The following is a 23,612-nucleotide window of genomic DNA, read 5'->3' on the forward strand; positions in this document are numbered from 1 at the left end:
GTGTCTTTGATGTCTTATTTGCACTAATACTCAAGAGCCAAGTTTAGCTTCCAAACACTAAAAGATATATTCTGGCATTAAACGTCAGATCTTTTTTCCAAAGCCAGAGAAAGGAGCAGCCAGCTGGCTCTGAACTCCATTATCCCACACAAGCCCTGGTGAAAATCCTGTGGATAATTAAGCCAGTTGGGGCTCATGACCATCAGTCTGCAAATCACACTTCCACTTTCTGTTCCTCTTTCCCCAACTTCCACTCTTAGCTTTCCTGCTAGGGTGTATGTCTTTGCAGGTGTAGGTGGGGTTTTTTTTCCTCATGTTTTTGTGTTTAGGAACTGGGTTTAAGCCTGGAAATGTAGATTAGAAAGGACCCCTGAGATCACTGAAACCAGTCCCTCGTTATCACAGGTAACCTCATCATATAACAGACAAATAAACTTCTGCTCAAGGCTCTTTCAAGTGCTTACTACTCCAGTTGGTTAGTAAATCCCTTCTGATTTCAGTGTGTTAAAGAACGAAGACGTTTGCATAAAAAATGAAAATTCTTTGCCAAAAATATTTCGATATAAAAGGTTCATGAAAAAAACCACCTTGACTTCCAGCTTAACTGCATTTTTTTCAAATGTCCTCAATCAAAATGCAATTACTTCTATTACAGTAACCTGAAACCTTCCTCTGAAGTATGTCAAATGATACAGATATTGTATGAGATAATACATTTTGTTACAGTTATGTGTATTCTAATGTTATTAGCTGAGCTACAATGGCAAATGGTGTTTGAACCATTTTCCATGGTCTCATGTTTTTCACTCAAGCTGTGTAATAATTCAATTTTGTCGACTCTATGGTAGAATTGAACCTGCAAAGTAGTGGCTCAACTCAGCTGCTGAACAGCTATCTAGTGCCATTAAGGTGCCTGAAGTTTTCCATCTGGCCTTCAACTACCAGTCTAGAAGCCACATGTCACCTCTAGGTCCTGGGTCACAGCCACTAGGCCTGTATCAGTGTCTCAAGTTCACTAGATTGTCTCAAAAGCACAACAAATCACTGTTCAGGCAGATGAATTGCAGCCTAAGTGTTTTCATGGGATCTCAGGCTTAGGTTCTCATCACAGTCAATGATGTTGGTCAAAACATTTGGTGAGCTCCTGAGAGTTGCACAAATCATCCTAAGTTTACCTCCTGCATGTTGTCAGATGAAATGTTCTCTAGATGACATTTGACGATATTGATTAGTGTTCTGTTGATGCATGCTTAGACAGTTAATTCATGTGCAGACCCTCTCATTGTGGACACTTAGGAAAGTTCAATTCCTGCTGGCATTGTTTTAAGATCATCATGATGGAGCAGTATTGATGATTCCTGTGATGCTCTGTGTAACATCACTTGGTACTACTGATGTGATGAGGATAGGCAGTGACTTTTCTGAGTTAAAACATAGGTCACATTACTGCAGTCTGGATAAAACCAATTCTAGGACGAAAAAAGAAGTCATGAGGTAGATCAACATCCACCAACTCTAATCAATGTCAAAGATAAGCGTTAGGAAACCATAACCAGAAGCTGCTTATAGAACTTTTTCTTTTCACAGACCTCAAGACCAGCTATAGGTACATCCGTGAAACATTGCTTGCAAAAAAATGAGTTCAGGACTCTCTCCCTTGGGCAGTGGGAACTATTGCGTAGGTGGTCAAGCTACAAAACCCTAAAAGTGCTTTGAGTGACATAGGCCTCCATCATCTGTCACTCAAATATCTTCTGAGAAAACGCTAATGTAGCTTGAACTGTTAGATGAAACTAGAAATATAGTCTAAATTAGTTGTTTAAGCTTCTCTGTGTTCAATAAAGACAGAGAGCACCTACAGAGGCTAGTTCATCTTATTCTAAGATAGCTGATTGAATCACTCACCAGAGATATGTATTTCTCCATTTTCTATAGAGGAATGTTTAACTAATAAATATATAATGTTAGGTGCAACTAATCTTAACCTAGCTGCTCTCATTTTCACTATCCTTCCACTGCTATACAGCACACAGCTGTAGGGATTTGGTGGCCAACCACAGTGGGAAAAAAGATGACCACTTCTCCCAATTCATATTAGATCTTCTCATAGTGTTGCCTTGGCTTTGTTGTCTTTATTTTTTAAAGTTATCTGAGAAATGCCATTAACAAACAAGTTTAACAAGACTACATTGTGAAATTTGAGCTAGAAAATTCATCATTAACGCCTCCAGATGGAGAAAAGTTGGCTGCAAAAAGTTGACAGTAAAAAAACCCAAATACACGAAAGCAAGGATTTCCTGAAAAAGCCACAGTCCAACATGACGGTATTTCTTACAACTGTTTTGTAAAAGTTGAGTACATGCTGTCGGAGCTCCTCTGAGGTGCCAAACACTTTCAGCTCCCATTGATGCCAGTGGATGAGGAAGGTGCTTGGCCAGCATAGGGTGAAATCCCATAGTTTTGTCACAGCTTGTGTGACTCTTGAAACTTCCTTATTCTGAATTACTTAAGACAGGAAATAATCATATCCCCTGTGGGTAATGTGGTTAAACTGAAGAAATCTTTTGTGATGAAATGGCAGAGAGTTAGATGATAGATAGGTAGGTAGGTAGGTAGGTAGGTAGGTAGGTAGGTAGATAGATAGATAGATAGATAGATAGATAGATAGATAGATAGATAGATAGAATAAATACAGAGCTATAAGGTTATTCACATCCTTTAGGCTGGTTTTATAGGGTAAAATCTTTTTTGTTTATGTATATCTTGGATTCTACCAGTATTTTAAGGAGGGGAGTGCTTCGGGATTTTCATCCATTTTCCAAAACACCCAACTTCACTTTATGGATTAATTTAAAAAGCAAACTTTCTGCTTACAGTAATTTCTCCCAAAGTTCTAATCTTTTGGGATTTTTTTTCTCTCATTTTCCAGGCTGAGAATGGTTAAGAGTCCCTGTACATTTGGTGGCCCCATTTCACACAGCTGAGTCAGGACAACTTAAAAAGTTTTGCATTTGTCCACCATTTCATCTGGCATGAAACTGCTCTGGTTTGCTAAAATTCAGTGTAAAGTAACTAAGATAGAGTGCTAGTTTTGAAATGTTAGCCAAGCAGCTTAGGAGTATTCAAGTACTAACTGACTTCAGATGTCTGTGAAATCGGGTGGGTTTAATTAAGTTTTATTGTGTCAGCCAGCACAGTGTTATAGGATGTGTGGAGGTAATCAGAGGATGATAAACTCTGAGTCAGTCTACAGCCGGCTCTACGAAGTACCCTGTAACTGTACAAACTGAGATGCGAGAGAGGATGCACAAGGAGCAGAACGCAGACTGCTCTCCTACCAGGACAGAGGCGAGAGTAAGAATGAAGGACCTTTCTTTTTTGCTTTTAACATGTGCAGCTGTTTCTAACGCTCTTCCCGTCCACCCAGAGAAAGACAACAAAGAAGATGCAAAGCTTGTACAGGTAACTACATTGTCTGTATCGGAGATCTGTTGAGCTCTCTCTTAGGTATATCCTGTGTGTTCAGCTGCACAGCAGTTTGCTGCCTTTCTGAGACAATGCTATTACACAGATGTCTGTTGCCCAAACTTTATTCAAGTAGGGTAAATCTGTACAGACTGGAAATGTCAAGTAAATAAGAGTCATGGACAATGTTGTCTGTTTCTCTTTAGCTACAGTCCTCATGAAAACATCTGTTGTGCTGTAAAATCACAGGCAGATGTTTTTTCCAGCAAAGTACACAAACAATATCAGTCCTAAGGTATTTGTTTAAGAAACAAATCAAAATGTGAAATGTGTTTGCTTTATTTTTTCACTAGGACTATTTAAATAAATTCTATGCTGTTGAGCCAGATCCAAATCAGCTTGGATGGAAAATAAATGCTGAATCCACAGCTGAAAAACTTCAGAAAATGCAACAATTTTTTGGTTTGAAAGTGACTGGAAAACCAGATACTGAGACATTGGAAATGATGAAGAAACCCAGGTGTGGAGTTCCTGATGTGGGTCTCTATGGTGTTACCCTGCCAGGATGGAAAAAAACCAAGCTGACATACAGGTAGTATTTCAATAATTATTTTTTGAGTTTAAATATTGGTTTTGTGGGCATCCACATCTGTTATATTTAAATATAACTTCTATAGCAATTGTTTCCAGCGGGGAATAGAGAAATGTTTTTCTTTCCCCAGCTGTTAGCTATGTGTATACCTGAGAGGAATTTCTGAGAGTCAAGCTGGGTATTTTACATTTTCTGAGTCAACCACAGTATTTTGCCTGTCATGTATCACTCCTGATAAATATTCTGTGAGCCAAACAGAAATATCTATTGCACCCTGTATAAGCCCTGTTATCTTCAAAATTTGCTAAAACCAACAGTTTAGTAGTCACAGAAACCTGAGGTGACTTTCCTCATGCTCGAGAGACAATCTCCTGGCTAAGGACCATTTTTAGAAAAAATGATACCATGTACACAATTATTTTTATGAAAAAGACATATCAGATGGTTATCACATTCCTCAAACTCACTCAGTCAAAGATGAATCTTGGGAGCTATTGGGTTACAGGTTAAATTGCTGTTTATACATGTCTCTTCATCATCTGAACAACGTTAGAGAAATTCTTTCTGCAAACACTAAGTATTAATACTTGAACTCTCATAACTATAGAATTGTGAACTACACACCAGATATGAGCAAAGAGGATGTGGATAAAGCAATCCAAAAGGCATTTAAAGTGTGGAGCACTGTCACCCCACTGATTTTCACTCGTATTCATGAGGGAATAGCAGATATAATGATTGCTTTTGGGACCAAAGGTAATACGCTGACTGCATACCAGTGGTAAGATTAATTTAAATATTTTCCAGTAGTTATTACATAAACTCAATGATATTTCAACATCTTATTATTTAGCTCATGGACATTGCCCTCGTTATTTTGATGGCCCCCTTGGTGTCCTCGCTCATGCCTTTCCACCTGGCAATGGTTTTGGTGGTGACGTGCACTTTGATGAGGATGAGGATTGGACCACAGGCTCAGCTGGTAGGTTAAAAAAAGGTTTCTGAAGTGTTATGCAGATGGATAAATTCCTTTCTGATTTTATTTAAGTGAAGGAATAGACCGAGATGAAACACAGCATTTACCATAAGAGCAATTTGAGGATATTACAAGCCATCCTCCAACTGTGATACTTACAGTGATGTAAGATGTAAGATGTAAGAAAGATCAGTGCTGTAAAATCAATCTGATCTACTCTAGTTCTTATCTGACACTGGTAAAGATACCAACGGGACAACCCTTTTCAGATAGATGCTATAGACAAGGACACTCTTAGTGGGGGTTGGTAGAGCCCATGCCCACCAGAGCTTCCCAACCCATAGTAGAAGCTTTCTGTTTTCCCTTTCTGGTGCACACGCTGGCACCAAGCCCAGCACTACCACACCCTGCAGAGGAAGCACACTGTGCCTTGCAGCAGCCCTCAGGGCGATCCCCACCACCTAAAAAAACATTACAGCCACCAGTGACAAGGAAGGGTCTTCACTAGTAATACCAAGATAGGTCCAACTATAGGCTGTTATAGTTTTACTCTGCATTCAAGCTAGGACGGGCTTATACATGAAAGTGTCCTTCAAGCAATTTCAGCTGCCTGCCAGCAGCTGGGAGTCTGAACGTGCTGTTCAGGCCACCCATGGGCTGAGTGTGTAGAGCTGACTACAGATGTGTGCCACTGGGCCAGAAGAGAAGGGAACACGGAGTGCTCGGCCATCTGGCTGGGACCCATCTGCTCCCCTCAACCCCTTCCCCTCAACCCCCAGGCTGGCCATACAGCACATACCGCCTCTGACAGATCCATCAGTACACAGGCACATTACCCTGTTGTGCTTCAGACCCTTTTCTCATCCAGTTTTGGGGATGGAAAACATCAGAGGATGACGGCAGCAGGAGAATTGAGGTCACACTGCAGGAAAACCAAGGAGTTAACAAACAGGGAGCTGCTGTAAGAGCACTGCTCAAGGAGGAGAGGTGTGCGTTTGTTGCGGTGGGGAAAAAAAGAAGGATGAGGGGTGGACAGGTCATGCTGATAAAATGTAATGTTTTCCCCACACTTGGACTGAACGGGCCAACCCCAGTTTTGCTGCTGTTCCTCAACACACAGCTCCAGCAGCCAGGCATTGCCGAACTCATCGGAGAGCTGGGAGGACTCATGAGAGGGGAGGACTGGAAATACGTGTGGAAAAATTGAGGCTTTGTTTGTTTTTTTGAGAAATGCGTACCTTGGCTTCAGCCAGCCTTTCTTGGGCAATCGATGGCCAGTCCTCTGCTCTGCCACAGACTTGTGATCTTCACTGAGTCTGTTGATATTGCTGGCTCTTGGTCTGCAGAGCAGCTGATCATTGTTCCCTAATTCAGAAAGGCGTGTTACTGGGAGGAATGTGTGTTGAAGGAAATTCCATTTTTATCTATTTACTGTGTTAACATTTTTCACTGGGAATAAACATGCATAAGCATAGTATTTTAAAAGATATTTTATTTGACAAGGCTATAAAGAAACCCTACACTTTAAAGTCCTGATGATAAAAAGGTAAATCATTCTGCTAACACTATATTTTTCCTTGTCTATTCACGATCTCACCTTTCTTTCTGGGGTTTGTAGAGGGAGGGTGACACACAGGGTGACACTTTGGTACCTCAGGTGAGCATGGAGTATATCGTCCTATCCTTGCCCAGGAAAGCTGTTAGTTTGACCTGACTCACTATCTAATCTGTTCCAGCTCAGCCAGGAAACCCTGCCAGGACATTCCTCAGAGCTGCACCCACACTCACCCCCAGACATCTACTCATGCCACACACATACTTTCAGTAGCTAACAGAAAGAACAGCAGGAAAGAGGGCCAAAAGTCACTCCCTTCTAGCAGGGGAAAAACACAACCTTATCCTATACAAAAAATGTGTTTACATATATGCATACCCTACTGAGTTTCAATATATTGCATGAAAACTACCACTGATCAATAGCCCTGCTGTGTTCATATCAACTATATGCAGACCAAAATTAGACTGATCTTTTCTCTTTACCCATTTTTTAAGGGTTCAACTTGTTCCTCGTTTCTGCTCATGAGTTTGGCCATGCCCTGGGTCTCTCCCATTCTAATAACCAGCGGGCTTTGATGTTCCCCAATTATGCTTACATCAGCCCCAGTGAATTTCCCCTCTCTCCGGATGATATAAGTGGCATTCAGTCCATTTATGGTGAGTAAAATCTATGGCTTAAAAAAAGAAGTAAGCAGGAGAGAAATAATCACTTTCACAAAGTTTCACCATTAAAATAATTGTATTCTCATAATATCAAAAATGCATTTATATGTGAGAATCTTAATGTTTCTACAAATTTGGCTTAGCCTTTCTAAAACGTCTCCCTTAGGATCTCCACCAAATGCCCCAGATAAAAGGCCAGCCACCCCTACCTCACCTAAAATCTGTGGCTCCCAGATGTCTTTCGATGCTATAACTACACTCCGACGAGAAGTCATTTTTCTAAAGGGCAGGTAAATATTGATATGGCATTTGTCTCTGTGAGGTTTATTTTTTCTTGATTTCTAAAAAGACTGAGTACTTTGGTTGTTCACATGATTATGATTATGGGATTTATAATGAAACAAATGGATAGATTTCACTTCATGGAAATAAAACTCCCAGCAGATATGAATTATATTAATATTTTTACAGGATCCCCTGAAAAAACACGCTTCATTTTTTTCCAGAAAACATCTCAGTCCCAATAAAGCTTTATTCACAAATGTATAGATGGTTACACCAAGTAGTGACATGACTAAATCCTGCAACCATTTCCTAAGAAATTAGTATGCTTTACCATATAGTTGGGCCAATCTCTCCTTGTCACCTATGCAGGATCATCTGGGACCCTTTAACTCTCTTACTGTAAGGTAGAGGAACAACCTGAATTTTTCAGCTGCTTGTAGGTGATCCCATTAATCAATCAGTACCAATGAGAAGGGTAATTCCAGAAAGAAGCCAGAATAAAAAAAACCCCTCCCTACCACTGAGGGGAGTGTTTTCCTTTCTGACACATCAACCCAGGTAGCTCCACTGACAAGAGCGAGCTTGTAAGTCACAACATTGTTCACATTCTTGTGCATATATAGAAATGTCTGTGGTTTATTATTTACTACAAAAACTGTTTCATATTTAAATCAGGCATTTATGGCGAGTCTATCCTGATAACTCAGAAGTTGAACGTGAATTAGTTTCTACCTTCTGGCCAACTCTGCCACCTGGATTTGAAGCTGCGTATGAGAACATGAAAGATCAGATCATATTTTTCAAAGGTGAAGTATGAGATTTTCTTTAAATTTTTCTTACCTTTAATTTTGTGGGAAGATGGGAGGAAGGAAGGGTAGCTATATGTGCATAAAATTCATTTCTCAAATAAAAAAAAAATAGGACATTTCATCTAGTTTTCCTACAACCTACACTAAGGTGCATTTTTTCTTTTAGTGTCTGAATATCACTGGTGAGACTAAGTGTGTTTTTTTTTTTAAACAGGCAATAAATTCTGGGTTATCAGTGGATATCAGGTGTTGCTTGGTTATCCAAAGAATATCAACACACTGGGCTTCCCTAAAGGTGTCAAGAAAATTGATGCAGCTGTTTGTAATAAAAATACAGGGAAGACAGACTTTTTCATAGGTGACAAGTACTGGCGGTAAGAAAAAATGACAAAAGTTTTCTTATATTGACTCCAATATAATCTGAATACAATTAAAATTATCTATGTGATAAAAAAGAAAATAGACCTTTAGGTAACCACATGTAACCAGGAAACTATAGTAACCCTACTTTTCATAAAAATGTTTCTTTGACTCCTGCACAGGGAAGAAGAACATGGCTTTGACTTTTGAGAGCTTAAGGGTGCCCTGAAATGGGCATTCAAGATATCAACCAATATTGATGCATTATGGCTGGAAGCAGAAAAAAATCCAGCATGTAGAGAATTTTTACAAATACAATAGACAAAAGTATCTCTAGAAAATAAATATCTGAAAGCTAACCTACTTCAGCAGAAGGCTGGCCAGGGTGGCTTGTGCAGGATTTCTTTGAATTCTGAAAATTACTGGATTATTTTATCTCTTTTAGAGAGATAGAAGTGATAGTTTATTTTCCTTTCTTTGGCTGGTTAGCATTGGATTTGCAACATACTTCTTCTGAATCTTATTCCCAAGCTGGTATGAGTGATTCCTGATGCCAAACTACCAGGCAAATGGAATCAAAAGTCAGCTTTGGGAAGCTGATAGATTCCTCCTGTGTGCAAGGACAACCACTACAAAGGCCTTCTTCAGGCAACCAAGAGCATGCGTGGGTCAAGTAGACTTCATCGTGACTAATTGTGGGGTTCCACAGTGAGACATACAGCATCAGCTGGATTTTGAGATGCATGTTGTTTCCTGTCCTTTTGTTTTCAATAGTTTTGGAAAGAGTGTTTACAATGTCTTGCATTGCTATTTTACTGCCTTCATCACAAGACAAAAGCATGCAAGAAAACCACAGCATGAATTTCTTACCTCATAATTCATTCTCTCAGTCTCATGTCCCTGTGAAAACTATTTCTTGTATCCAAGAAGAAGTAAAACAAAGGCTTGTTTGTTTGCTTTTTTTTTTTTTTCCTGAGAGGGTTCCTCAAATCTTGAAGAACCTTTTTCGTCCTCCTTTCAGTCCCATCTCATAAAAATTGTCTTGGCTCAGTTAGATTCAACTTGATTGTATTAGAAATAAGTCAGCTTCCTTTCCTCCATCTAAAGCTCTCAGCTAGTAGAGGACTATGTACAATATCATATCAAAGTCTAAGAGGAGTTGAAAATTCATACAATAAATATGTGCAGGCACTATAGCGGGAATCAACCTGGCCAGTTTCCATGTGCTGCCTATCACACTGCTGTCGCTAGAGGAGGTAAATCCCATCCCTGCTGTCAAAAATGTGGGTCTTCCTTCAATTTGACTCACTCCAGATGCTGCTTTGGAACTGTGCCTGCCTTTATCAGCAAACAAATTGTCACCTCATGGAAAATATGATGGCCAGCATCCTGCAGACATTTGTGCGAGTAGATAACTTTGCTCTCTGTAACCCCAGTGAAATCAGTCAAACTACAGATGGTGGACACCTTTCAGCAGCTGCTTAATTCTTTGCAGAATTGATGTCTAAACTGTAAAATTACCTGTCTCCCTTCATATGACTTAGGTTTGATGAAAACAGCCAGTCCATGGAGAAGGGTTATCCTAGACAGACAGTCGATGACTTTCCAGGAATTAGCCAGAAGGTTGATGCTGTTTTCCAACAGAAAGGTAAACGATGAGAGCTTTTAAGTAAAATTTGTTTACTTGTAAAGAACAAAAGTTCTGGACGTATGATAAATGTCATTATTGCTGTATCCTGCAAAAGGTAGAACTGAAGAGATGCTCTGCTCTTTGTACAAAGATGATGTTCCCAGCTTTGTCAGAATGAAGCTAGTTCTTGTATCCATAACACAGTACTTTACTTTTTTATTTCCAGGATTATTCTACTTCTTCCATGGATCGAAGCAGTGGGAGTTCGACCCTATTGCTAAAAAAGTTATCCGTGAAATAAAGAGTAACAGCTGGTTTAACTGTTAATATAATTAAACTTTCTTACACACATTAAATGAGAAAAAAATCATTCTAGATTTCTCAGAGGTTGTTCATGTGTACATTACTACACAGTAGAGGCAACAGGATTAGTTTCGTACATGTCTACTATTTTAATAAATCAGCATGTCAGCTCTAATTGTATCTCCAACTGTATTTTTTCCCCTGATTAAGTGCAAAATGTACAACATAATTCATTATTTTATACTCCAGATGGGTTTTGAAATATTTTGGCAATAAGCGGTTTTAGGTTTATGTCAACTTTTTTCTACTTCATCTGTTGAGGGTGTTCTGTATTTCTGAGGTGTGAAAGACTTCATGTTAATATGCTAATATCCTTCCAACAGACAGTATTTGTATTTTGCTTCTTTTCTCTCCAAACATCTTCAAGAGGCAATTTTTTCATTAGTCACTTGTTTTCCTGTCTGCTGAAACCAGGACACTATTGCAGCCTTGTCCCTTCCACATCATATCAGTATTTTGCTACCAAAATCACCCTCCCATTATCTCACCCTGATCTGTATTTATACCGTAACAATCAGCATTTCACCAGTGGCCATTTTTTGTGAACCTATGAATGACATCCTCCACGAATCAGCCCTGTCCTATTCAAGAAATAGATTGAATTACCACGTAATGGAGCACCTTTGCTCTGCTGACACAAAGCACATGCTTCAAGTGCACATATATCTGAGATTTATTATAAGCTGCCATCGCACATGGAGCAAACTCCTCACAAAATCAGACAAAATCTATGAAGTCACAGCCATATCCTCTCCACGTATTTCTTTTACATTTAATTATGGAAACAGGCCCAGAACACACTGCCAAATGACTGTCCGTATTGCCTGGGTATATCTGAGAACATGGTCTCATTAGTATTGACTTGTCCTTCTGTTTCCTGGTTCTCACATATCTGGCCATTTTACACACCTGTGGTACATTTGAGTAAAAAGTTTCTTTTTGCTATGTGTTTTTATGGAACCAGATACAACAATGCAATGACCACAACCTGAACCTTACCTAGCTGATTTGGTGTAAACAGAGAGAGCACAGTTATATCGCTGCTATTGCTATGAGAGCCCCGCTGGCTTGGTTCCCACCAGGAAGTCAAAATAGAGGCTCATATATGCTATTCCACTGATCTACAAAACTAATCGCGGCGAACACCATCACACTCTAGATCCCTAAGAAGATTTAAACTTAAAGTGGTGTGAAATAGTAGACATTTGCATGAGATTCATCTAACTTAACTTTAGCTTTCTATCTATCTATATATCTACTCTACATGTGTTAGGGAAGATCCCTGTACTGAAAGAAGAGGGAGAAGTTCTCCACAATGTTTCTCTTCTCATCTCATCTCATCTCATCATCTCATCTCGCCTCAACTCATCTTATCTCATCTCATCTCATCCAAAGACTGTGCTGGAGAAAACCAGTATCTTCAGCCCCTGGAGAAAAAACCTCTTTGCAGAGGAAGGCTAGCCAACTACCTTAGAGTAGCTAACTTTCAGACAGCTGAAATTTGGTGACATTTATAGTGTCTTTGCTGAGTATCTTTCAGTTTTTATGTGATCCAAAATAGAGGGACATCCTACTGTTATCCTCTCCGATGTTTGATTTTTGGCAAGATACACCAGCAGCTTTTTATATCACCACAAGCCAGTGATAAAATTGTCTGAAGGCACCTGCTTGGACTGACACTGCTTGTGGAGTGACCATGATACACCACAAGATGAGAGTAGAACATGCTGGAGGCAGTCAGGATGGAGACAGCTCATTACTGATTTCTGCGTTTCCAGCCTCCTTAAATTCTTCTTCAGCATTCAATTCAGTTGATGGCTGTGTAGAAACCACAGTTTAACAGCACAATCACAGAAGCTGCCAAGTTACACCCAAGTGTTTATATTCAGAGGCAAGATTACTCTTTCACACACACTCTTCTCAGTGTGTAATATAGCTGTAATTTTAGATGGAAGAAAAGTTTAAACATTGAGTCATCAAGGAGATTATTCAGTTCCCCTGTCTTCAGATACATAAACACCATAGCTACTCTGTGCTCCTTCTTTTCTCAGGTGAAACATTGTTTTACAATTTATATAAATCCCTTGTCTTAAGGAAAGCTAATCTTTAACAATGAAATGCTGTTAATGAAATTTTCTGACTGGGAGCTTTGGTATTCTGTTAAACCAGCGTGAGGTGCGTGTTCACAGGTCACCTGCAAAAAAAATAAATAAAGCAATGAGTACTGCTTTTCCTTTATTTGTGAAGAAGGCCTGGAAGGTCACTCCAAACACAAAAGGACTTGACTTTTGTTTAATGATAACAGCTTGGTCACTCAGTTTTCCCTCTTCACTTGTCATTTCTTTGGAGGAACAGGAACCAGAATAGGAGTGTCACAGCAGAAATCCAATAACTGATGAGTGCTTAGTAGTGGTCCTTTCCCTCCATCTCTGCCAGGAGCCTGGCCAACATGGGTTTATGTGTTGCACCTCACTATATCCTCTCACAGTCCTAGAGAGGTCCCAATACCACCTCCCCAGCACCCTCTTATGCCACTTATAGCATCTCATAATGCATGTCCCCATACTACACTTAGGTTACCAGCTGAGTAATGCTGTGCAGTTACCCATGGGCTGATCAGCTGCTGGCCCCATAGCCCACCCAAGGGATGAATTATCCACCTTCACCTTAACAGGGTTTTTTCTCTTCTAGTCAGCGGCAATTTTCCACAGAACCTGTAGGAACTACAGCATTTCAGTTTGGCTTGGCTGAATTCGACCAGTACCTTCAGTTACTGTACTGTGGGACCAGATGGACACACAGAAAACAGGATCCCGTGTGGTCAAGCTAACATAATTTTCTCAGTGTTTTTACTAAATAACCTTCTTGCTTTCCACTGAATATTTCTATTTAGTTGTGTAATGTGATATTCCCCCTACTGTTGACCAGAGGAACTTGGAAGGGCAGCCAAAGCAAGGCAGACATATAAAGACGTATAACAACAAGGAGAAAGCTAATCCACATTTGTTTTTCTAGTAGTTTCATATCACAAAGAAAAAAATGGTCATTTGTTTCTCAGATAATTAATGTTTTTTTAACAGCTGTTTTTCAAATGGATCATTATTATGATGATGAGACTGGATTAGGAAATGAGGAAATTTATGCATCCTAATGTGATGTGTTGCTGAGACACACCAAGTACAGCATTCCTAGTAGATTGTCCTGAAAAGTCCTGCTTGCTTCTCTGCCTGCAAGAACCTGGTCTCCCAGCACTGGCACGGGAGTGCTTTAGCTACCAGACTAGGGCAGGAGTTGCGTATAATCAAATACTTACCAGAGCAGAGCTTAAAACCCACCTCTTACCCTTTCAGGTGAGCAACCTACCCCTTGTGCTCTTGGGTGACAGACAGGTATCCCAAAGGCCTTGAGAAAACTGATATTGAATCTAAGGGTTTGGTACCTTAAAGAAAGAAAAAAGACAAGCATGGGAGCTTATGTATGGAGAAAGAAGTTGTCACTTACCTGGATGTACACAACTGCTCTTCCCTGCACTCACTCGTACCTGTATGGCTCTTGCTGCTCATTGCCCAGATCCTGATAACAGAAAAGGAAGTTACAAGGCCATTATTTAACCACTGATAGCCAACACACTCTTTGAACAGCTTATGAAGTTTGACCCTTTTTGAACACTGAACCTTCAGACATCAACCATACCCAAAGCAGAGTATTGAAACCCAGTGCAGCCATTGCAAGTACCGAGACAGGACGCTGGCAAGGAACGCAGATGAGCTGCACAATGTGCCTGGCTAAAACAGGGAAGAGCACTTCTCTGAGGGCTACAAACACAGGCAGAGACCCTTCTAGGGCGAGCACTCCTAATGACAGCCATCTCACTGACATTACTGGGTATACCCTGTACACATACTTTGTAGACAGGACCTAAAGGTCTGAGATGTGGGTTCTGTGATTCGGGCTGTAAATCAGAGTTTTTCATGGTCTGCCTGCATTCATTAATTAAATCAGCTTGGCAGTAGGGGATTGTCTGTTGGGGTCTTTTCTCATGCACCATGTGCTTCATGTGTTTTTATGATCTGTAAGCACTGTGGTTTTGCTACCTCTCAGTAAGTGAATAGACTTGGATGCGTGTGTGTGCTCCCAGGAACGCGCCTTCCCCAGAGGTGTATGCGGGTCTGTGCAGCCTCTGCGGGGCTCTGCGGGCCAGCGGGGGCTAAAGGCGCAGGGGATCTCACCAGCTGCATGGAAATGCCTTTTGTGTATTTTGCAAACACATGCTGCTTGTAGAACTGGGGGCAATACAGCCTCCACATAACTGAGCAACACAAGGTTTTACACCATCAGATAAAAAGCCATCATGAGCTCTTAAAGACGAGGTACAGGGCGGGAAACTCAGGCTTTTGCTATATTGACCGTGGGTGTGTTTGACCGTGGACTGATGAGGGTGGTGGTTACTTTTGGAGCAGTTGCTAAGGATACAGAAAATTGTCACAGGTCAACAGCGAAAATGCCGATTCTTGGAACAGGCTGGAGTTACGAACCTTACACTGCAGGGCGCGGCGTGCACATCTCCCGGCGACAGCCCGCGGGGACCGGCCGGCGCTCCCCACCACCCTGCGCGTCACGGCCCCTCAGCCTGGGAGCGGAGGGGCACAGCTGCCGCCCAGATGTTCCAGCTGCCGCCCAGCGGGCACGGTAAGAACCACAGCTGTTCCAGCTGCCGCCCAGCGGGCACGGTAAGAACCACAGCTGTTCCAGCTGCCGCCCAGCGGGCACGGTAAGAACCACAGCTGTTCCAGCTGCCGCCCAGCGGGCACGGTAAGAACCACAGCTGTTCCAGCTGCCGCCCAGCTGTTCCAGCTGCCGCCCAGCGGGCACGGTAAGAACCACAGCTGTTCCAGCTGCCGCCCAGTGGGCACGGTAAGAACCACAGCTCTTCCAGCTGCCGCCCAGCAGGCACAGCTGCCCCGGCATCTGCTCCAGGTTAGCTCCCGACAGCTGGGCTCCTCAGGTGCTTGATGTTAATTGTGCCGTTATGCAGCTCACAGTTTTCTAAGTAATAGTTCACACAAAGGTATTTTAAAGAGAGAACTATATGCGAGGAGAAGCACTTAGATTTGAAAATGAAAAATGCTTTGTTAAATCTATTAATAGTGTAATTTAAATTAAATAAATGGAGCGGTGTGTTTACCGTATTGCTGATGATTCAAAATCACCAAAGAGAAAACATATAGAAAAACATTAAGAGTACTAGAAACTATGTCCTGAAGGACTGTGTCATCTAAATTGTCAGCAACTATTATGGGAACCAGTAAAAGACTGAGAAGGTTACACTGGTTGAGGTGAAAAATCAGTATTTAAAAATGAAGGTGTTTTTGAAAAAAAAAGCTTACAGACATATGGTAAATGTCATTATTGAACAGAAGAACTTGGTAATAAAGGTGAAAAAAATGTAGTTTACCGAAAGCGCTGGAAAATATTTTTCAAATGTGTGTGTATGTATATGATACAAATATATACGCAGATTTATCTCTAGCTATGTTTCGGACTATCACCATTGCTTTTATAAACATCGTTTTTGATTTTCACCCAAGATTATAAGAGAAAGTGATTTATCCAAAAAATATATGAACGCTTTTCTTTAAATTATGGTGTAATTTAGCTTAGGTTATTATATTTTTCCAAGCAGCTGAACAGCAGATTTATCACTTCATACTACTGCAAACAGGAATATTGTGAATAAACCAGGCTCTCGGTTCACAAGAAATACATTTTGTTTAAGGAAGCAAAGAAAGGTTACACTCATCTCAGGAGGAGACCAAACTGCTACAGGTATGTTCTGGGGCAAAATTCTGCAAGTTAAAGAGTGTTTGTGTACAGAGGTGTACAGAAGCATGACCTGGACATGTATTTTAACAAGCATAGAGTATGGAAGGAGAATGGTTATTATTAAAGGTGTCTTTTTCATTTCCAGGAGTGATAAACTCTTTCCTCATTTCCAGTATCACAGTGCAGCCTGTGTACATCATGAGCAAAAGAGGACAGATTTTAATTAGAGAAGATGCAAAGCCTTCAAGCTCACGCCAAAATCAAACACATATTTAAGTAACACTACTTTTGAAATCTTTTGCTCAACCAGAGTCCTAATGGAGACATCTGTGCTTCTTATGACCATAGAAATGTGCTGCCATAACAAAGTTCACACAAAGCATGGCCATTCCTCAAGCACTTGGGTGAACAAATGTGCGCTCACACTGTTACATTCAAAATGATCTGTGTATGAAACAAGAATGGACCCCACCATTTTTTGCCCCTCGCAGTCCCCTCAACTCTCAACCTTAGCGCTTAACCTCCCACCATGCAAACCGTTCTGCCTCTGCCTCTGGTTTTGCACAGGTGATACTTTGGTGCAGATTATTGCACATCATAATTTCGAGAACCAGTGTTATTAAAAAGCAGAAAGCTAAATAAAATGCAAATTGGATAAAGGGAAATACAGATGTAATTCATTAATTTCTGATTAATGCTGTGAGACGTGTTTGCACACATGGATTTCTGTAAGAATTTGTTTAAACTGTAAAGGTCAGGTTCTAATTTTCTAATTTCCACCTTTATCCTTGTGTCTGGGTGTCCTACTGGCTGGATCTGAGCCTTTGAAGATGCTTAACCATCAGTAAAATGTAAGTCTGTGTGATTTGGGGTGAATTTGACCATTATGACCCCATTCTTAAAGCTTTAAAACAAAACGCTCATGGAAAAAGTATCTCGAACTTTGAGAACATAGTGACGATGGACAGGAGTAAAGATTTTATCTCTTAGAGCACCTCTTTGGGGTGAAGGACAAGGGAACGATAGATTTTAACAAACCAGGATAAGCATGCCTAAAAAGGCTGAATCTGCATTAACATTTTGGTGCAGAGCAGTGTGGTTTTGAGGACAGCCTCTCATTGCCTTCCCTTGCCATGCATGGTTTCAGTTTGTGGCCTCAAAAATAGTTTTCTGGTGGAGCTATCTGGGAGGCTCTGCAGCAGCTGCCCACACACCTAATGGAGAGATCTGAGCTCGGACCAAAGAATGGTCCTTTGGACGCCTTCGAACCATATAGCCAAAAAGAAAGTGTTTTAGCACCAGAAGTCAGTCTCAAGTTTCCTACTGAATGCTTTGTCTGTGTGTAGCTAACAGCAGGGAGTTATAAAAAAGATGGATTTAGCCCTCAGGTAATGTTTCTCTCAGCAGCAGTTACAAAAACGTAATTGTGTGTGCCTTGAATCGTGCTGGAATACGTTTGTGGTGTTCAAGACAAACAGATGAACATTCATGGGCAGCTTTCCCTGACAAAACTCTGTGTTTATGTTTGCTGGTGGTAACCACAGTCACTTGAATTGATATAGTGCATAAACCTCCATTCACTTGTACCCTTTCTATTTACTTAGAAATTACAAAATCAAAGTCAGTTTTTCAGCCACATGACCCTAAAGTGTCTGGCAGGAGAAAACATTTATTGTAACACATAGGTGCTAAGCAGGTAAAATAAATATGCGCTGGGAGGAGAAATAAGGAGACCTGAAATCTGCCTGCATAGTCAGGCTGTGTAACTACCCTACACAGGTTGCCTGTGGCTATCTGAAATCCCACAACTTCATTTCAGGGCTGTGCTTTGCAAGGTTATTTTTTTCCCAAAATTAAAGTCAGAAGAACAACACCGCGTCATTAACCAAGTGTGGAAGTGCTAGCTGAATCTTCCCTTATACCCCTGCTAGAAAATCAAAGGATTGCTCTGAATTTTACACAGACAAGAACAGAGCCAAAGAAAAGAGAAGTTGCACACCAAAATCTGTGTAAGAAACCTACTTGGGAATCCCTATGTAGCTTCCACATTCCTATGGGCATTCCCTCATCGCAGCTTATGAGACTTCTCTCTAGAAGTTATTACTGGGTCCAAGATGTGACCTACTTCTTTCATGGGTTCCTTCCAGTCACTATCTTGCTCTCCTGCCCTCCTCCTCACCCTTTTTTTTTTTTTCTTTTCGCCTTTAAAAGTTAAATCTTGGAATTTCACGTTTAAATAAAGAGACTCTTCTAAATTGTGAGGCACCTAAAGGGCTGCTCATAACATAGCGTCAGGCCCTCTCCTCTGCCTTGGCAAGGGCAGAAGGGAGCAGGGCAGCTGGGACTTCCCCATCACCACGTGGCAGAATCATCCCTTCCCTGCGGCCCATCCCAGCAAGCCCCAGGCTCAGGTCATTCAGCACGTATTCCCCCTTCCCACCAAGCTTGCACTCTTTTTTGGGAAACCTGCTGAACTTCATATTTGTCCTGTCTTGATTTTGACCAAGGTATGTGCTGATTTGGAAGCTCCTTTTCAAAATCACCTGTACAGCCCTCCCTCCACCATGCTTAATCACAAGAAAAGCAGCAGAAGAAAGCATGCCACTGACAAATCATAGGGTTTCCATGAAGATTTCTGTAACTTTAGAGTTCCCAGGGTCGTGACTGGGCTTGAGATACATTAACAAATGCATTCTCTACGGTGTAATTAGATGGAGTAATTCCCAGTGTAACCTAGATGGCTGTAGCTACTACTTGTTTTCTGTGCCACTCAAAAACTGCAAAACAGAGCTGCTCCCCTCACAAAAATCAGTGTGTAAGGATGAAAAATTAAAGCTCAGCATTTTTGTCTTGGCAAGCATACAAAGCATAATTGTGTTGGTTATAACCAGTGGATGGCTGATATCCGTGTCCCCTAGCACTTTCATAGAGTTCATACCCAACTTAATTCGTAACTAATCTCTTCTCTTCATCAATATTTAAGTGTTGCAATGATTATCAGGCCCTTCCCAGTTGGTTTAGATTAATTTTCTGTTTTCCACTGCAAACCTAGCCCACGTTACTGGGAAAGTAGGAGGATGACAAAGGAGGGCACTGAGGGTTACTGCAGAAGAGGGTCTGAAGGTGTGTTGCAGGAGGATGGGCAAGGGTGTCTAAACATCGGCATTTATAGAAGGGCTCTCCCCATCTCTTTTTCAGTGTAATAATTCTTTATTATTACAAGTACAAGATGAAGTACAAGAAAACAAAACATACACAACTATCACATGAAATAGTAGCGTGATAACATATATTGTTGCTAAGATATAGATACACCCATTTTTGTTTGTTTTTTTAGTTGGTTAACGGAAGAAGGCAGCAAATGCTAAAGTTAGCTGAATATAAAGGGTCAATAAAAGACTTATGAACTATGCAAACCACCACTTAATCATGATGCAGTCAAGACACTGTGCTCAAATTCTAGAACACTTTCATTTCAATCCTGCTTAGAGAGTTGCTATTCCAGAAACAGGTTCAAATGTTATCATTGAAAACTAAGTATCACAGTGCTCAACACGGGAATTAAATAAATAGCTTGTTTTCAAACTCTAAAAAAGATGACTAATGATATGAAAGAGAAATTTCATTTTTACTCCTAGAAAGTACCGAGATTTTTGCTTAGATTACCCTTGAATTTACCAAACTGTTAAGTTAAAACAACATTAAAATTCTGCCATTTGACTGAAATAGTAACTGCCAATGCATCCTTCTAGAAATATGGCAACCCCAGAAACTGATCTGTTTTGCTGCATGCTCCAGAGGCAGTTACCCAGAAACTTGGTCTGCATGCATCCAAACCCAACTCTTAGGCCAGAGTAGGATCACAAAACTCCAACCGAATTCCATAGGTACCTGAAATAGAGTTACACTTCCAACATCACTATAAAACCCCTTTTCATTCATCAGCAGGACCGGAGAGTTCTCATCTATGCCAGCAGTTGAGCAAAGTAGTATCATGGTTACAGCTAAATGCAGCTGAACAAGGGAGACTGGTAAACACTGTTAATCAGTCCAGATGATGGGATATTTGCCATACAACTTTTAAAAGGCAGATGTAATGTTGTAAGGTAAAATAAAGGGAGGTGGCTAAGAAAGAAATGCAGATCAATTATATTTAAACAATATTTTAATATTCTTAGGTCCATGATTCAGCATTGTGACTATGTGCATGCTTGTCATAAAGGAAATAAATGCGTTGTCTGAAATGAACTGTGGCATATGAAAAACAAAACATTCCCGGAAGCAAGATCAAACCACATAAACCAGAAAACAGTCCAAAGCTTCATAGCTCTCTTTAGGGTTACCACATGTGACAGACATTTGCTGTTAAGGGGCTAAAGTGAAGAGAAAAAGAAAAATCACTGAAAATTATCTTAAAACAGAAAAGAAAAAAGGGAATCCTCTGTGACTACACACTTTAAATAGGCCACTGCCTGAGACATCCTGTAACAAACTGTGGTCTTCAGAGAAGTTTGGCATGCAGGAAAACTCACCAAAGCAAAGCCTAGAGCTCCTCTTTAGAGTATTCACTCCAGTTCCACAGTGGAAACGGATTCATCCCCTCTGTATTATTCATTACAAACGGCTTTTCCAGGCAAGTCATTCACTTCCTTGCATCTGCATTCAACACAGTGCTTTGTGAATACAACAACTACTCATTACACTCATGGGCAAGTAATAAAGGTGATTTATATAACTCCTAAATGAAATATATTTGTCGATCAAGGGTGTTCATTTTTATCTCCTTCTGCAACACCAAGCAAAAATCGGCACATAGTTATGTCCTGCAGCCACATCTTCTGGGAGCCTTTCCCTCCTTTGTCACAGGCAGCCAGGAACGGTGCTCAGGGAAGCATGAACTGCTTAAAACCTGCTCTCTGCACCTACTGCTAGCAACCAAAGCAGAGCTGACATTGTAGGAGAAGTACTGGGCTGCTTCTTTTTGCATGCTGAAGCCAACGGTTGTAGTGTGTATGTTCTATAACACAGCACAGTTATGTACCATTGGCATGTAAGACAGAGCGGTGCCTAATCCCTTCTGTTAGACTAAGTTTGTCATCCTCCAGCAGTAATAACAAAACATTTATCTGTACAAACGCCTGGCTGGCAGCGGGAATTGTCAGCATCATATGACATCTGATGAAGGTTTTATTTCATTGCCATGTACAGTAATAAGTTTATCTCCATGCACAGTAATAAGGTTATCTCTTTTGACAGAATATGTAGTAGAAATAATAACAGTATCTTTCCTGTGCTACTGATAGACAAGGGCCTGTGTTAAGTCACAGGGTACGTTACGGCATAACTAATTTCTAATTACAGAACTCGCTATACCAGTGAACACTATGGCTGGCCAAGTTCCAAGCGATTTCACTGTGTTCCAAGTCATGGTTGTATTCAGTTATGCACTTACTGATTTAGAGTTGTACACACACACAGCAGTTCTTTTTCTGGGACCTAGCCATTGGCTATGCTCAGAATGTCCTTTCACTCTCGGCACATCTCTAATTGCATTACAATGACAAATACCAGCTCAGTCCTAGTCCTCGCCGAGCAATGAGATCCCACACGCTTGTGCTGTTTTCACAGTCTTTTTTCACCACAAACCTGGAAGGAGAGATGAGGTTTGTAACCTGTCACACTTTGAAGCTACTTCAGTAAAATGTGAGGAGTCCTTCAGTGCAAAGAGTCTCATGCCACCAACCTCCTTTTCAAAGATCATAACTGCACAAGCACTCTGAGTAGAAGAAAACTCATTCACAGCGAGATGCATAGCAAATTCACCTAACTTAAATCTGGGACAACTAATTCAGCTGCCTAAGAGCAAGTATTTAATGCCACCAACTACAGGGTATCCAAGATATCTGCACATACCTGGCAGACATGATGTAGGGCCTAAAGTCTCGGGAAGACCCACAACTTTCAAGAACTGCATCTGGTGGCCAAACAGGATACCCTAAGAAACCTCAGATAACACTAGATGCCTACATGTTGGCAAATTAATGGGTAATAATTCAAACAAAAATTATACTTCTGGGTTTATGCAAGCATAGGCTTCCTTTGCAGATGACTGAAAGAGGCAGGTTCTTCTAGACAGTGATTCATCTGATCATCCCAGATGAAGATGCTTTTCATAGGATGCCTGTCTTAGGATAAGGTGAATCATTCTCGGGGGTACCTTGCCTCAGTCTTTAGATCAGACTTAGACATCAAAAGAAAAGTATCCAGAGGACTCCTCATCATCAAGGATGTGTTAGTGTTGTGGCCCAGCTATTCTCAGATTTGTCACATGCTTTTCCCATGTAACCTCTTTGCTATATCCATGTCTTTTTCTTAAATAATTCCACAGATACACATCAGTTCCCTGCCATCTCTTCAGATCTGTGTATTTGAAGTAGAGAAGCTGAGCAGTAATCATCTACAAAATAGTAATCACTCTACAGACTAGAATAAAGTTATTGTTTAGACTTCTTTGACAAATTTCTATTTGCCCTAGAGAAAGTTCATGCAGACAAACTAAGCTTGTAAAAACCTGAATGTCTGATGTCATAGAAAACTCAAAAATTATAATTTTCTTTCGTTCTGAATTGAATATTGAATTCAGCGTAACACCTAATTTCAGTATAAATAAGCTATACTCTCTTTATGCTAGTAACTGTCCAGTTTTCATTGACAAACTTTTCTATTAACCATATGTTCAGCTACATTATTTTTTTAATTATAATTTCATACAACACAAATTGTGGAAAATACTCCGTTTACATCAATCAAAACATCAACATTCCAATGAGCAATATTTTCTTGGATTTTTCTGGATTTTCAGGAGTACCTTAACAAGTATTATACACAAAAGGGAAGACATCAGGCTGTGGAGATGGCAGAAGCTTCATGACAATGAATCTTACAGACTTTCAGACATTCCTAGGTGTTCAGGTGACCGGGAATCTCAGACTACAACACCAAGCATAACTCAGAGATCACGGTGTGGGCTTCCTGCCGTAGCAAACTACCAGGTCTTTCCAGAAGAGCCCAAATGGGAAAAGAATACAT

The 23,612-nt window shown here is 40.6% G+C and overlaps 1 protein-coding gene across 1 annotated transcript; it reads left to right on the forward strand.

Moving 5' to 3' along the window:
* Positions 1–3,318: 3,318 nt before the first annotated feature.
* Positions 3,319–10,664, forward strand: LOC309414489 (matrix metalloproteinase-27-like; the record flags this gene model as incomplete). Its single annotated transcript, XM_082011830.1, has 10 exons — positions 3,319–3,462; positions 3,819–4,057; positions 4,665–4,813; positions 4,911–5,039; positions 7,086–7,247; positions 7,420–7,543; positions 8,214–8,344; positions 8,562–8,721; positions 10,252–10,355; positions 10,564–10,664. Exons 1-10 carry the CDS (start codon positions 3,361–3,363, stop codon positions 10,662–10,664), a joined length of 1,401 nt encoding a protein of 466 aa, XP_081867956.1. The 5' UTR covers positions 3,319–3,360.
* Between the last annotated feature and the right edge of the window lie 12,948 nt (positions 10,665–23,612).

This window comes from Phaethon aethereus (assembly GCF_964289735.1).
Source record: "Phaethon aethereus genome assembly, chromosome: 1".
In the NCBI taxonomy this organism is placed as follows: Eukaryota; Metazoa; Chordata; class Aves; order Phaethontiformes; family Phaethontidae; genus Phaethon; species Phaethon aethereus.